The sequence below is a fragment of the Humulus lupulus genome, chromosome 2 (genome assembly GCF_963169125.1).
Source record: "Humulus lupulus chromosome 2, drHumLupu1.1, whole genome shotgun sequence".
NCBI lineage: Eukaryota > Viridiplantae > Streptophyta > Magnoliopsida > Rosales > Cannabaceae > Humulus > Humulus lupulus.
Genome location: NC_084794.1, coordinates 296,303,677 through 296,318,567, shown reverse-complemented (window position 1 = coordinate 296,318,567; position 14,891 = coordinate 296,303,677). Strand labels below are relative to the sequence as shown.

Genomic DNA, 14,891 nt, shown 5'->3' with positions numbered 1-14,891 from the left:
CCACCCAACATGTTAACGATTCCATTAATTTTTGTATATATATATAATGTTAACGAGTAACTAAACAAATTCATTAAACCAATTAAATTTATTTTTGGTGGAACCCACCTTTTTATAAAACAGTACCACATTAGTTGGTGTAATATTTTAGTATATATATTATTATTCAATATTAATTATTTGAATTTGATATGACAGATTTTTCGTTCTTTTGTGCATTGTTGCGAGATTAATAGTGTATGCAAGTGTACACAATCGCTAGCAAGTAATAAAGTGATAAGTGAGTATCGTCTCCATATGGATTAAGTTAGTAATAGATTGCATAAAATCAACACTTAACAAATTGGATAAAGCAAATGGTAATGATTTGATTGTACCTAAAACTAAACAAGAAAGTACATAAAATAAAGAACAAAAGTGAGCAATGTAATGATGAGCTAGAATTATTAAATCATCCTAGAATGCAAATTCAATATAATACGCCTCACGTCATTATAGTTGTTTCTTGGAATAACGACTAGCCCTACAAATCAACACGAGTCTTTCCAGCGTGCTTTGTCCTCACTCGCACGCTTCATGGGAAAACTTCCTAGGAGGTCACCCATCTTGAGATTACTCCAGATCAAACACGCTTAACTTTGGAGTTCTCAAGTGATGAGCTACCGAAAAGAAAATGCATATTGTTGGCATAACACATTCATAAAACATCAATTAAATCCACAATCCAAGTTCATCAATAACTCTAGCTACAAGAAAATTAGTTCATGCTCAAAAACACAGAAATACCCATAATCAACATATCCATGAGTTTACAAATAGAGAGAAATAGAAAAATACAAATACAAAAGAGTAGGAAAGAAGAAACTATGTAGATGACTTCCCCTTCCTTGTCATTGTCTCTTCTCTACTTCTTTCTCTTCTTCTTCTTCATTCTCTCGTTTTGGGTATTTCTTTCTCTATTTTCAGCTGTTGAATAATTCTCTCCCTAAAGTATGACTGAATGAGGTAAAATGAAAGCTGTCCTTTTTTCTTTTTCAGCTAGGGTACAAAACTTTTTTTCCCAAAGTACACAAATGCCCTCCCAAAATTCTACATGTCAGACCCTCATTTTTTCTTCTAGAATTTACTCCAAAATTAATGCAGTCTAATATATTTGATTTTAGCCACCTCATCATCATTCTTTGTCAAACTCAATTAATGATGACAAGTGTCTCTTCTTCATATGCCAGCAAAACTTGATATTTCAGCACAAAATAAATAATTAAAAATCATTTCACTTTTCATTGCTATTTTTGGACAAATTCAGCTCTAAAATACCAAAAAGGACACAAAAACACAAAACAACATAAAAAGGAAAGAAAATAACAAAAAATACACAAAGATCACTCAACCTAATAATTTCATATTAATAAGCTTATGAAAAATAATTCTTTATTCAAGAGTTATCATGCATGAAATTCAATTCAATCTAAAGATTCACTCACTCGTAATTATAATAATGTAAAATATAAGAAGATTTTAAACATACATATATAATGCATATTATCATATATGAGAAGATTTTATTTGGAGGGCCAAAAATATAAAGTGGTGGCCGGCCGGCCAGCAGCGGCTATATATAATTATATAATTTAATTTGTTATTATTCTTAATGTTTTACTATAATTAGTTAATTAATTAATAAGTTCGTTGTAATGTGTATGCAGGCCAGGCGAACTTCACCAAGGCACTAGCTAAGCTATTATTGTCTATATAAATATTCTAATTAAGCTTCTCAAAATACTTACCCTTCTTGCAAAATAAAACTCCTATATATAGCCACTATTGTGAAGAAATAATTAACAAATTAATAATATTATGAATATTTTTCACAATATTGTGAAACCAAAGTGGTCTTATGACCTTTGCGACTGTGGCAAAGATTTTTGCACATGTAAGTGTTTAATCATCGTTAACAAGAATAATAAGTGAAGTTACTTATGTTTTTATTAATGACTCATTTCTTTCGAGTGTTTTTTTTACATTATACGGATCTCGTGAGGCTTAATTTGGATCGTTATAGATCGAGTACTTGTCAGGGATATATATGGCTCATAATGTTTCATCTAAAAATCAATTGGTGATTAGTGGAGAAAGGAACTCCTATTTTTATATTTGTTCTACGCACGCACGTGGGACATTATACTCCGATAATCCTATTATATTATAGTAATTATTAATTAAGTTGATAATGTGGTGCAGGTTGCGTAACATGCCTTTTGCCATGTGTGACTTTTGGGCGAATTGGTGAAATTGTGGACGAGGGAAGACATTGTAAGTAGTACAATTAATTGATTAATGTTGGATCATTTCATTTCAATTTTGTTATTATATCATATGTTATGTGTGTGTAGCTTGCTGCTGCCTTGGGTGTGGATATTGCTTGCTGTCGATGTTCCAATTCCAATGGCTGCTGAGTTGCTTTTACAGAGAGAAACTTCGAGCCAAGTATGGGTTGCCCGATGAGCCTTGCTGCGATTGTTGTGTTCACTTCTTCTGTGAGACTTGTGCTCTCTGTCAAGAAAGCGCCGAGCTCAAATCCAGAGGCCTTGACCCAGTCAAAGGTACGTATGTATATATATATATATATGATAATTTGTTCTCGGTTTTTGAATAGTTTTCAGAGTGATTTTTTTTAATGATCGTGTATATTGTAGCTATTTAGAACATCGACATGATTTTTAGAAAGATCTGAATAGTTTACAGTACCGAAAACTAAATTTAAACATGTTATTTTCCACGCGCATAAAAAAAAGTTTGAACCTAATTTTCGATACTGTAAACTATTCAGTATTTTCTGAAAATTTGCAGGATGGTTTAAAAAATTACAATATATACAGTCATAAAAAAAAATCACACTAAAAACTGTTTACAAGTCGAGAATACTGAAGAGTCCTACCGATAGGACTTAAAGTGGAGTCTCTTTAAGAAAATTCTCCTATATATATACCTCTACTATTTTCTTATACTTGTCTATTATAATTTATTAATTGTCTTAATTAATTTATTACAACAGGTTATCCTAAATCTCAAGTTCTTCCTCCAAGAATTTCATCTATGTTTAGATGAAGTATTATTATTTATTACAAGAACCAAGAAGAAGCTGAAAAAGCATATCAGAAGACACTATATGTGGATCTCTAATAATTAATAATTTCTAGCTTTTTCATAGAAAATCATATCCCTAACTTATTAATTTGTTATATTATATATGTAATTGTACACTAAGTATATATATCTTCTTCTATTCTCTTCTCTTCTCTTCTCTTGTCTTCTCTTCTCTTTAATAATATATACGTGGGCTTGGAACCATTGTCGTATCTAGTGCATGCTTGTCGTACGTGAGAGAGGCCTTATATAGTAATTTTGTAGGTACTGTATGCTTCAAGCTCAGAGAATTTCCTATAGATTCTAAAATATGCTGTTTTAATCATGTCACGTCACTATTTATAATGACAAATTTGTTCTAGTAAACTTCCGGCTTTTTTGTTTGAGACGAATAATAATATTTATTAATAATTATATATATATATTAATTGTCACTTTCACTTGTCTTAATAATAAGATTAGTCAAAAATTGGTATTAGAGTCAAGCCGTCGTTGGATTGGAGTCAACTATATATTTAGGTATGGCAAAATGGAATAGTGAGGTGGGGCAGGACGGAATTCTGATCCGACAGAGCGTCTTTGTCTAAGTAAAAACGGGGCGGAATTCAATTATATATCTTAACATTTCATGAGTTGATATCGAGTTGGGGATAAAACCTAACATTAATATCCCCATAAAATATTTATTTATTGGCCTGAGAAAGCTCGTTTGATAGGCATGTAAATGGGGCAAGTCTGCCCTGCCCCGCCCTGATAAGTATCTTGGAGTGGGTTTATGACCCGCGCCGGCTGAATTGGGGCAGGTCCGTTTCGATTCGTTTAACTTTTTATTTTTATTTTTAAAGAAAATTTGAATTATAATTAAATTAGATTATAAGTAAGAAATAAAATTCTAACTAATATATACAATATACATTATATGACCCCATTTAAATAAAAAAAGTTTCGAAATATATAATTTATCTCATTTGTAATCCATTTTTCTTGACTAAAGAAAAAAAAATAATACTAATATAAAAGTGTACCAGAAATACGTTTAAAGACATATCACTATTGTAGAATCAACATCAAGACATCTTATAAATAATAATGTTAAAAAAAATATATAATAGTTGCATATATCTCAAAATAATCTTTTTTTTTTAATATTTGGTTAGAGTATAGAAAAAAAAAAAAAAAAAAAAGCTTTCGGGGTGAGGCAGCACCCCGCCACATTTTTACCAGGGCAAAGATGCTCCGTCGGGTCGGAGCCCTACCCCGCCCTGCCTCACCGCCCCATTTTACCATGCCTATTGGTTAACTTATCAAACTACTCCCTTAAATACGAGGCCTTAAAGGTAGAAAATTTTTGAGACTCAATCAGGTGAGGCTCAAGTTTTTAACTAAATATCTCAAGTAAAAAATGTATATAGTGAGTAAGAAGACTCATATATTTTATCTCGAGCTTTGACTCGAAGACTTTTATTTTGAAATAAGTTTTTTTCTATATTACGAGATGTTTAAGTTTAAGTTGAAATTGAGGTAGAAGTTGATATCGAGTTAGTCATCTATAATAGTACATATTTTTATGCATTATCACAGTGAATCATACATTTATACACGCGTAGATTAGATTTTTTTTTTTATATATATAAATGACAGTGTTCACTGTATGGTCACATCGAACCTCTTGTATATCTTTATAGAAATTCCAAATAATTTTGGGTATTAAAAATAAGGTTTAACGTGTGATAGTATTGGAAGTTTAGAACCTTGATTCGACACCTTAAATTATTCATAATTTTCTAAAAACGTACAGGAAGTTCGTCGTAACTACAATAAAAATCGTCATATAAAAAAACTTAGGTCATAACTAATTTGCATGTATAAAATTACATGATTTGGTATCATGGGTCTAAATTTTGTATTATGTATAAAGATCTAAATTTAGTATTATGGAACTACTATGTTGTATTGTTGGACTCATTAATAAGTTAAACTATCTTTGATTTAATAATAATGGGCTAAAATATGGATTTTATTTATTTTAGATCTTGCATGACATTCGTGTCAGTTGTCAATTGTCGCAAATGCTAACATTTGCATTAGTTGCCAACTATCATAAATGTTAGGTTTGCGTCATGGTTTGACTATTATGAGAGTTACAAACTATCACAAGTGTGTGATAGATTTATGCTATGGGATTCCGTGTCACTTTTAATACTCAGTATTGTATTGAGTATTGACAACAAGGTATAAAGTATATACTATTATAATTGTGGCATATATATGGGAAATTATAATAATTGGGCTTCCATACTAGGGCTTAAACTTTTTTTCTTTTGTATTTGGGATAAGTTGAAAATTAGCCAATTTAATGAGTTCTTAATTAATACTACCTCCTAAATATTTTTAGTTTAGTTCTACTCATTTTTATCACAGACAATTACAAAAATACCCTTGACTACATGGTACTCTTCTAAAAACAATATCCACCAATTATAGGGGTATAATAAGTATATTGATTAAAATAGTAGGTATTATACTAAAACTTAAAAATTATAGATAAAAAAGAAAGAGCTTACTTAAAAGTAGCTACTGAATCTAATTTCTACTTTGGATTTCCCTTCTAATTATCATTGTTTGGGCTTATAGACTGAGCAGTGGGCCTCAAAATATACTTTTAATGGGTCTGTTTTTGTACACAATGGTTATTACTATTTGAGTTTCTAAACCACTTTAATATATGTTACCTCCTCATATCTTTCAGTGATTTGAGAAGCTATTTCAAAATAGATTATTGAAATAATAAATAGCTTAAAAAAAACTATAGATTTTTTACTTTATTTATTTTTTATTGTTCTACACTGTAAAAGTAAAAGCAATGATTATTGCAAAGAAAACCTCATTCATGTAACATAACTACTATGCATTTAAGTTTAAAACCAAACAGTATATAATAATAATTAATAAATTATAATTTTACTAAATTCTCTTCTTCTTATAAAGCAAAATAAATAGCATTTAATTTCTATCACTCAATTTTCTACCGACCCTTCATATATAAATAAATATTCTTAACTCTTTTTTTTTCACATGCATATGATATATCTTAATCTTATGGGATACATTCTTATGGGATACATTGGATTGGAATCTACATATATATATATATATATTTAAGAGAATTCTTTTATATTAGCTTTATTTTAAACTCTATCGGGGAGACTTTTCAGTATTTTTGACTCGTGAACAATTTTCGGCACATTTTTTTATGATCATGTATATTGTAGTTATTTAGAGCATCCTGCAAATTTTTAGAGAATTCCGAATAGTTTACAGTACTGAAAACTAAGTTCAAACATGTTACTTTCCAGTACATAAAAAAAATTAATCCCGCGTGCAACAACATGTTTGAACTTATTTTTTGGTACTGTAAACTATTCAGAATTTTCTGAAAATTTACAAGATACTCTAAATAACTACAATATACACGGTCATAAAAAAAATTGCACAAAAAACTATTTATAGGTTGATAACACTGAGAGCTCCATTGTTAAGACTTAAAATGAAGCTGTTGCTTGAGAATTCCCTTTATATATATATAGGTATATTATTTGGTCGTTAAAAGTTATTAATTTGTTATAGTGGGAGACTTGGTGTGTTCATGACTTCTCTTTTTGGACTAAAGTTATTCAACGTCACAAGTACTTGGTAATTTCTCAACACCCCATTTACACTCACTCACTCACTCACTAACCTTTAACTTTATTATTATTTTTTATTTCTATTTAAAATAAATCAATAAAAACATCTATATATATTTATATATAATTTTAACCGTAAGTTTCCAGGCTAGCCAGGGGCGTGATTGAGACAGATAAGGCTCAAGAGAAAAAAAGAAAAAAATGTTATTTTTCTAATTTTTATACATAAAATGATATTATTCTAAAATTGGAGAAGTTTTTGTATGTAAAATGATATTATTCTAAAATTGGAGAAGTTTTTGTATGTAAAAAATTGAGAGATCTTTAGAGTGGAGGTCCTAGGTGTAGGTTTAGCATGTCTATACTTAGCCACAACCCTATGCATGGAGAAAAAAATGGTATTATATTTGTACTCCAATAATATATATAGGCACCTGATTAATTAAAAAATAATTAAAATTATTTCTAACACTTTTTCTCAATATATTTTTTTTTGGCATTTTTAAAAAAATTTCATTGATTTCAATAATTTTATTTTATAATTTTTAGAAAAAAACTCTTATTTTAACAAGTTTTCTTTTATATATTTTTCGTTGTAATTCTTTTTAGTTAAATATTTAAAATATATATTATTTATATGTATTTTTTAAAATATGAAAAAGAAAAAAAATTAAAAAAATGTATGTTGAAAAAAAATATATAATATGTATTAATTTTTAATAAAAATAGAGTGTACTAATTAATTTTTGGGGTGCAAATATAATGGAAAAAAAATTCCATTAAATATAAATATATTTATATACAATAGAAGCTTACTCATTTATTTCTTTATGAATGATGATATGGGATATATATAATGCCGCATGTGACTCTACACAGCTAAGTTATGTACATATTCATTTGTTTAAAAGACAGCTAATAAGATTATATTGATCTGATTCCACATGCCTCAAAATATTATATAAATTTATATCATTTATTACTTTCTTATTATGTGTATTATATTGTTATATACTCTTATAAGAAGATACACACAGACATAAAAAAATAAAGAAGGAAAGAAAGACAGTGCAAATAAATTAAATTTTATTTGAAGACTTTCAATTCTCTGACTCTGACTTTTCCTCAAAACTATCAAGTATATATAAAAAAACATAATATATATATATTAATAGATTCACAATGGCTTACAAACCCACCTAACCCCAACTTGTCACCTAAATATTTTTATAAGAAGTATATATATATAATATCTTTCTTCCTCTGCATCGATCGATCGGTCGATCTTGCTTAAAATTCCAAACTTTCTTTTTCCTTCGTTCCTGGGTTTATATAAAAATACAGAAAAGTCAAAGTTGTTCATCGTTGGATCAATCATGTCTGAGATAGTCAACGAATTTTGGCAAAAGTACCTGAAGCAACTTCAGCTTCATCCTCTCAGAACCAAGGTTTTTCTTTTTCTTTTCTTGATTATATATTCAGATATATATATATATATGCTATATCATATCCTTTTCTGATCATCTGATATTTTGAGCCTAAACTCTTAATTTTCAGGCTATCACAGCAGGGGTTTTAGTTGGGTGCAGTGATGTAATAGCCCAGAAGATCTCTGGGGTCAAGAAGCTTCAGCTAAGAAGATTATTTCTTATGATGGTATTTATATATATAAATATATAAATATTTTCTTTTTCTTTTTCTTTTTTGTTTTGTTTTGGGGTTTGATTAAATATAAAAAAATAAAAAAATTAATGGTGTTTTATTTTCATGTTGTGCAGTTGTATGGGTTTGCATACTCAGGACCATTTGGACACTTTCTCCACAAATTAATGGAAAAAATATTCAAGGGAAAGAAGGGCAATGATACTGTGGTCAAGAAGGTAATTATCCATATATATATAAATTCTTATTAATTTTTAAATATATATTTATACATATTTGTCATAATTAATTAATTAATTATTTGATTAAATTTATGATTAGGTGTTGTTGGAACAATGCACATCGTCTCCCTGGAACAACTTATTTTTCATGATGTATTATGGCTTGGTGGTTGAAGGTTAATTTCAATATTATTTACTCTTTACTTTTCAGCCTCTTTTTTTAACCATATTTATGTTATGAGTCATTATTATTCTGAAACCTGTCTTCTGAATTACTGCAGTAAATAATTAAAATAAATAAATAGCATCTTATATAAATAATAGTGTCGTACAATTAGTTGAAATTTTTAAATAGTTGATACATTTTAGACAAATATTATTTTGTAAAATATTATAAAAATTAAATTAGAGTACAAAATAATTTCAAAAAAAATATCATTTTCATCCATTGCTCTAAAAAAAAATTTGTACATTTGGAAATATATTATAATATATTGAGTTGTTTCTATATAATTTGGAAAAAAGCTCTGGAAATTTATATGATAGGGGCTTCAAAAAGAGTCTCACCGATTGGGTTTTTTGTGTTTTCAATCCGTGAATAATTTTTGTCACGATTTTTTATTTATGACTGTGTATATTATAATTATTTAGAGCATCCTGTAAGTTTTTAGAAAATTCTAAATAATTTACAGTGCCAAAAATTAGTTTAAAAACAGATTGTTGCACGCGTGACTAATTTTTGTATGCGCATGGAAAATAGAATGTTTGAACCTAGTTTTCGGCAATATAAATTATTCGGAATTTTTTAAAAATTTGCAAATGTTTTAAATAACTACAATATATGCGATCATAAAAAAATCATTTCAAAAATTATTCACGAATCTAAAATACAATTTTTTTTTAAGCCTCTTCCATATAATCCTCCAAAAGCTGATATATCTTCCACTTTTCTATTATTTTAGTATGATATGAGATAAAAAATAAAAAAATACCATTTATTATTATTAGCCCCTATAAATGTACACAATTAATTATGTCTTTTAGAAGACAAGACAAAAGCCTTTAACCCAAAAAAGAGAGGGAAAAAGAAATGAAAAAAATGCTTATATATTTATTTTTAGAAATTGATATTTATTTGTATTTGTGTAATAGTCTTTTTTTGTTTGTTTGTTAAATTATGATTATTAATGTTAATAAATTAAATATTGAATTGAAGTTTGGTTTGTGAGACAGGAAGACCATGGAGTTTAGTGAGAAGTAAAGTTAGAAAGGATTATCCTTCTGTTCAATTGACTGCATGGAAGGTAATTAATTAGAATATAAATTTATAAATATAAAATTTAGTAATAAAATAGTCTATTTTTTAAAATTATTTTGTACTATAATTTAATTTTGATATTTTTTTATAAAATGACATTCGACATTCGAGATAGGTGATCAAAATTTTAGACAACTGTTATTTTGAAAAAAATTATGATCAAAGTATAAAATGACTCTAAAAAGATAAGTAATTTTCACTTATTACTCTGTAAAAGTATATATTGATTAATAATAATAATAATAATTGTTAAATATGAATAATAATGCAGTTTTGGCCAATAGTTGGTTGGGTGAATTACCAGTACATGCCTTTGCAACTTCGTGTTCTCTTTCACAGCTTCGTTGCCTCCTGCTGGTAATTAAATTAAATTAAATTGATTAACCCTACTTAATTACATATTTAATTTTACTAATTATTATATTAATTTGGTTAATTAATTAATATATGATGACATGACATAACAGGGCCATCTTTCTAAATCTCAAGGCAAGATCGGTAGTTGCAGTGAAGAAGGCCTAATTACTATTACTATTACTATTACTAGTAATTAGCTACGATGATATATAATGATGACCAGTCTTCTTCATTATATCATTACATATATATATATATATCTTTGAACTACTGCAATTAATAATGTTATTGTAATATATACAATTAGATAGTCTCTTTAAATAGTTTCCAATTTCCAAATTGCTCAATTTTTCTTTATTTTTTTATTTTTTTTAATCTCTACCTCTATACTATTTATCTTCCCATAAATAACAAATAAGTATAGAGTAGGATCTCGCCAATTTTCAGGAAATTCTCAATAATTTACAGTGCCGAAATCAAAATTTAAGTAATCTGTTTTTCACGCGTATAAAAAAAATCAGGCACGCATTCAACTGATTCTTTGAAGTCTGATTTCGACACTGTACATTATTTGGAATTTTCCGAAAATTGGCGGGAAGCATGTTATAAGTATAATGTGCGTCACCGTGCAAAAAAACTGAGTTATAATTTTTCAAAGTATCGATAATAGAAAACGCTCCTACGGTAGGAGCAAAAATAATACCCTACCTAAGAAGCTCCATTTATATATATATGTATATATATCTTGCCTATTATATAAATGGCTATCAAATTGTATTTTGTATTTAACAAAATTTAGTATGGTTTAACATAATTTGGTATGACTTTAACAGAATATGTTCAAAAAAAAGTTAGAGTTTAACAGTAATGGTAAATAACCTTTCGCACTATTTCAGAAGTACACAACCTTTCAGGAGTACACAACCTTTCGCATTCAGTAACACATTACAAATAGATAAACATTATCTCATCAAACCTCCTCTCTTATCATTATAAACTCTCAAATAATAAAAAATACCTCCTGAAACATACTGGGGATGAGATAAACGAAAAGAAGATCATTTGTCAAGTTAACTCTTTCAGAAGGTTCCATACATTCTTTAACAATTATATTGGGAAAGTTCCATACATTGATTGCATTTGCATAAACATTCACTTTTTTTATCTCAACATAACTCATCCTCTTTTGTAAAGATTGAAGTACTATTATGATAGTCTTTTGGATTCAGTCTTTAATATTAATCTTAATCTTGTTCTTCTTTTCTCAGAGAGACCAAAAAAAAATCTGAGGTTTATTTCACTTGCAAAAATTGTTGAAGTAATACAGTTTGATTTCATCCATGAAACTTTTACAGAAACATTAAAAATGTTAGTGAGATTTCTTTTCATATAGTAATAGCATAGTAAAATTAGATGAGTACATATGCAAGTTTCAAATTAATAATCCTGCAAAAACTGAAGAAAAAAAAACTATATTAGTTTAAACAAACAGAGAGAAGAGAACTAATTCTTATTTATATAAACATAGAAAACTAAATTCAAAGGTAAGAGTTACATCTCATATTGTTTTTTTCAAAAGTTACATCATCCAAACAACCAGTTTAAATTAAATAATTGTTAGTTGTGCTTTTTAAAGTTTGTTGCTTGTAAATCTTTTTAAAAAATAATTTTTATAAATTACTAATATCATTATTATCGAACACAGTCTAACTTTTATGTTTTGACTATTAACCAGAGTCTCGCGACTATTTAAAAAAAAATGTTTAAAGATAGATAAGATAGATAGAACTTTGAGACTGAGAGACATACATGGCAATTGAGGATTGGTTTCCATATTGGAATAATATGGAGATTGTGGATTTGATTCTTATTACTTTCATAGTTGGAGAATGTGATGAACAGATAGGGCAGACCTGTCCTGTGTGTTTGGAGGAATTTGAAGTGAGAACGAGCTATGCACATATGCTACAATGTTTACATTTGTTTCATGTCGACTGTATTGTTAATTGGCTTCGTCGAAATCCTTCTTGCCCAATTTGCCGAGCTCAACTATTTCATTTAAGTTGGTTTTAACTAGTTATATGTTTAATATATTATATGTTATTGAAGCAATCACTGTTTGAAAATATGTCTCAAAGTAATTCTTCACGTAGACAACAACTTTCTACTTAAATAATATTGTACATTTTAATAATTATGTTATTTATTATCTAATTAATTTTTTGAATATTACATCGTTTCTAAAAAATATAAAATATAACGTGCATTGCACGTATTTTATACCTAGATTGCATGCTTACCCCTCTTATGACAAAAAGTTAGCAATTTAAAACAGATATAAAAGAACAGTTAGAAGAAGACTAAGGGAACAACGGGTTCAAAATCACCTTAATATGGCTGAAGAGGTTGAAGGAGTTGAGGGTGCTAATAATGTCACTAACGCAATTGCTATGGCTGATGATAGAGAGAGAGCCATAAGGGAGTATGCTGCCCCCATGTTTAATGAGCTCAATCCGGGCATTGTTAGGCCTGAAATTCAAGCACCCCAATTTGAGTTAAAGCCCGTTATGTTCCAAATGTTGCAAACAGTGGGTCAATTTAGTGGGCTGCCTACTGAGGAACCTCATCTACATCTTCGTTCATTTTTTGAGGTGAGTGATTCTTTCAAGCTACACGGAGTGAGTGACGAGGCCCTAAGGTTGAAATTGTTCCCTTTCTCTTTGAGGGATTAAGCTAGAGCTTGGCTAAACACCCTTCCTCCCGACTCGGTGACTACATGGAATGAGTTGGCTGAAAAATTCTTGATGAAGTACTTTCCTCCCACCAAAAATGCCAAGTTCCGCAATGAAATCATGTCATTTCAGTAGCTAGAAGATGAATCATTTTGTGAAGCTTGGGAGAGATTCAAGGAGTTATTGAGGAAATGCCCACACCATGGGATTTTGCATTGTATCTAAATGGAAACTTTCTACAATGGGCTCAATTCTTCCACTCGCATGGTGTTAGATGCTTCAGCTAATGGGGCTATTCTCTCTAAGTCCTACAATGAAGCCTATGAGATTTTGGAGAGGATAGCTAGCAACAATTATCAATGGTCCAATGCTAGAGTCTCAACAAGTCGAAAAGTGGCTGGTATACTTGAAGTAGATGCATTGACAGCTTTGACCGCTCAAGTTTCTTCAATGACTAACCTTCTCAAGAACATGAGTTTGGGGGGAATGGTAGAATCAGCTACTATGGGACAAGTTGTTGATGTATCTTGTGTTTATTGTGGAGATGGGCACACATTTTAGAGTTGCCCTTCGATTCCCGCTTCGATTTGTTATGTGGGGAATCAAAATGCCAACCGTGATAACCCATATTCGAACTCTTATAATCCGGGATGGAGGCAGCATCCAAACTTTTCTTTTGTGGGGGGGGGGGGGGGGGGGGGGGGGGTTCAAGGAGCTAGTTCAAGCGGAGCACCAATGCAAAACAAGCCTACATATCCACTGGGGTTTTCTCAACAACAACCAAGAACTCAACCACCTCCTCCTCAAGTGTCTCAATCAAGCTCTTTGGAGAGTTTAATGAAAGAATATATGGCCAAGAATGATGTTGTCATTCAGAGCCAACCGGAATCCTTGAGGAACTTAGAAATTCAAATGGGGCAGCTAGCTAATGAGCTAAGGAATAGACCACGAGGCACCTTGCCTAGTGATACTGAAAATCCAAGGAGAGATGGTAAAGAGCAATGCAAGGCGATCACTTTGAGGAATGGTAAAAATCTAGAGTTGAATGAGGATAATCCTAAGAGTAGCAGCGAGTCCACTTCAATCCAAAGTAGTGTGGAAAAGGAAGAAAAAGTTGTGAGTTCGAAAATGTAAAATGCTGATCCTGAAGCAATTGCTGCAGCAATTCCTCAGCAAAATGCTACAGAGAAGTCTATGAGCAAGCCACCTCCACCATTTCCTCAGCCTTTCAAAAGCAGCAACAAGATGGTCAATTCTGGAGATTTTTAGATGTTTTGAAACAACTTCACGTCAATATACCATTGGTGGAGGCTTTGGAGCAAATGCACAACTATGTGAAGTTTTTTAAAGATATTTTAACTAAGAAGAGGAGGCTTGGAGAATTTGAAACGGTGGCTTTGACTGAAGGTTGTAGTGCTATATTGAGAGAGAATGTGATGAGAAAGAAAGTGAAGAGAGAGAAGTGAGTAGAGAGAAAGTGATGAAAGAGGAAATAGCGAGAGTGAAAAAATGATGAGAGAAAATGAATATATAGTAAGTGATGAAAGAGAAAATGATGACATAATAAGTAATGCAAAAGAAAATAAGAAGATAGAAATTGATGAAAGAGAAAATAAAAAAAATAAAGTGAGAAAAGAGAAAGTGAAGAGAGAGAAACTAATGAGAGAGAAAATGATATGACAATAAATGAAGTTAGATAATAATAATTATAAAAGTGATGTGAGAAAAAATATAGACAAATTTTTTTTGAAAACAATAGAAAATAATT

At 29.7% G+C, this 14,891-nt stretch overlaps 2 protein-coding genes and 1 non-coding gene across 3 annotated transcripts; 2 read left to right on the top strand and 1 right to left on the bottom strand.

The window, feature by feature from the left end:
• Positions 1-1,857: 1,857 nt before the first annotated feature.
• On the top strand, positions 1,858-3,108 carry LOC133815759 (cell number regulator 10-like). Its single transcript, XM_062248562.1, has 4 exons — positions 1,858-1,933; positions 2,242-2,313; positions 2,394-2,603; positions 3,056-3,108. The coding sequence occupies exons 1-4, from the start codon at positions 1,858-1,860 to the stop codon at positions 3,106-3,108; spliced, it is 411 nt and encodes a 136-aa protein (XP_062104546.1).
• Positions 3,109-8,014: 4,906 nt separating this feature from the next.
• LOC133819989 (peroxisomal membrane protein PMP22) lies at positions 8,015-10,730 on the top strand. The gene is made up of 7 exons (XM_062253383.1): positions 8,015-8,281; positions 8,391-8,489; positions 8,612-8,713; positions 8,817-8,892; positions 9,950-10,020; positions 10,306-10,391; positions 10,502-10,730. The coding sequence occupies exons 1-7, from the start codon at positions 8,210-8,212 to the stop codon at positions 10,554-10,556; spliced, it is 561 nt and encodes a 186-aa protein (XP_062109367.1). The 5' UTR covers positions 8,015-8,209; the 3' UTR covers positions 10,557-10,730.
• A 2,495-nt stretch (positions 10,731-13,225) lies between these two features.
• LOC133820743 (small nucleolar RNA R71) lies at positions 13,226-13,332 on the bottom strand. The gene has a single exon (XR_009887144.1). It is a non-coding gene; the product is annotated as a small nucleolar RNA R71 (small nucleolar RNA).
• Between the last annotated feature and the right edge of the window lie 1,559 nt (positions 13,333-14,891).

Bases quoted from the DNA above. Each gene is read 5' to 3' on its own strand.
- LOC133815759 (XM_062248562.1), top strand. From the start codon at position 1,858: ATGAATATTTTTCACAATATTGTGAAACCAAAGTGGTCTTATGACCTT. The intron at 1,934-2,241 runs GTAAGTGTTTAA...AATGTGGTGCAG, and splicing joins TGGCAAAGATTTTTGCACAT to GTTGCGTAACATGCCTTTTG. The intron at 2,604-3,055 runs GTACGTATGTAT...TTATTACAACAG, and splicing joins AGGCCTTGACCCAGTCAAAG to GTTATCCTAAATCTCAAGTT.
- LOC133819989 (XM_062253383.1), top strand. From the start codon at position 8,210: ATGTCTGAGATAGTCAACGAATTTTGGCAAAAGTACCTGAAGCAACTT. The intron at 8,282-8,390 runs GTTTTTCTTTTT...CTTAATTTTCAG, and splicing joins TTCATCCTCTCAGAACCAAG to GCTATCACAGCAGGGGTTTT. The intron at 8,714-8,816 runs GTAATTATCCAT...ATTTATGATTAG, and splicing joins ATGATACTGTGGTCAAGAAG to GTGTTGTTGGAACAATGCAC.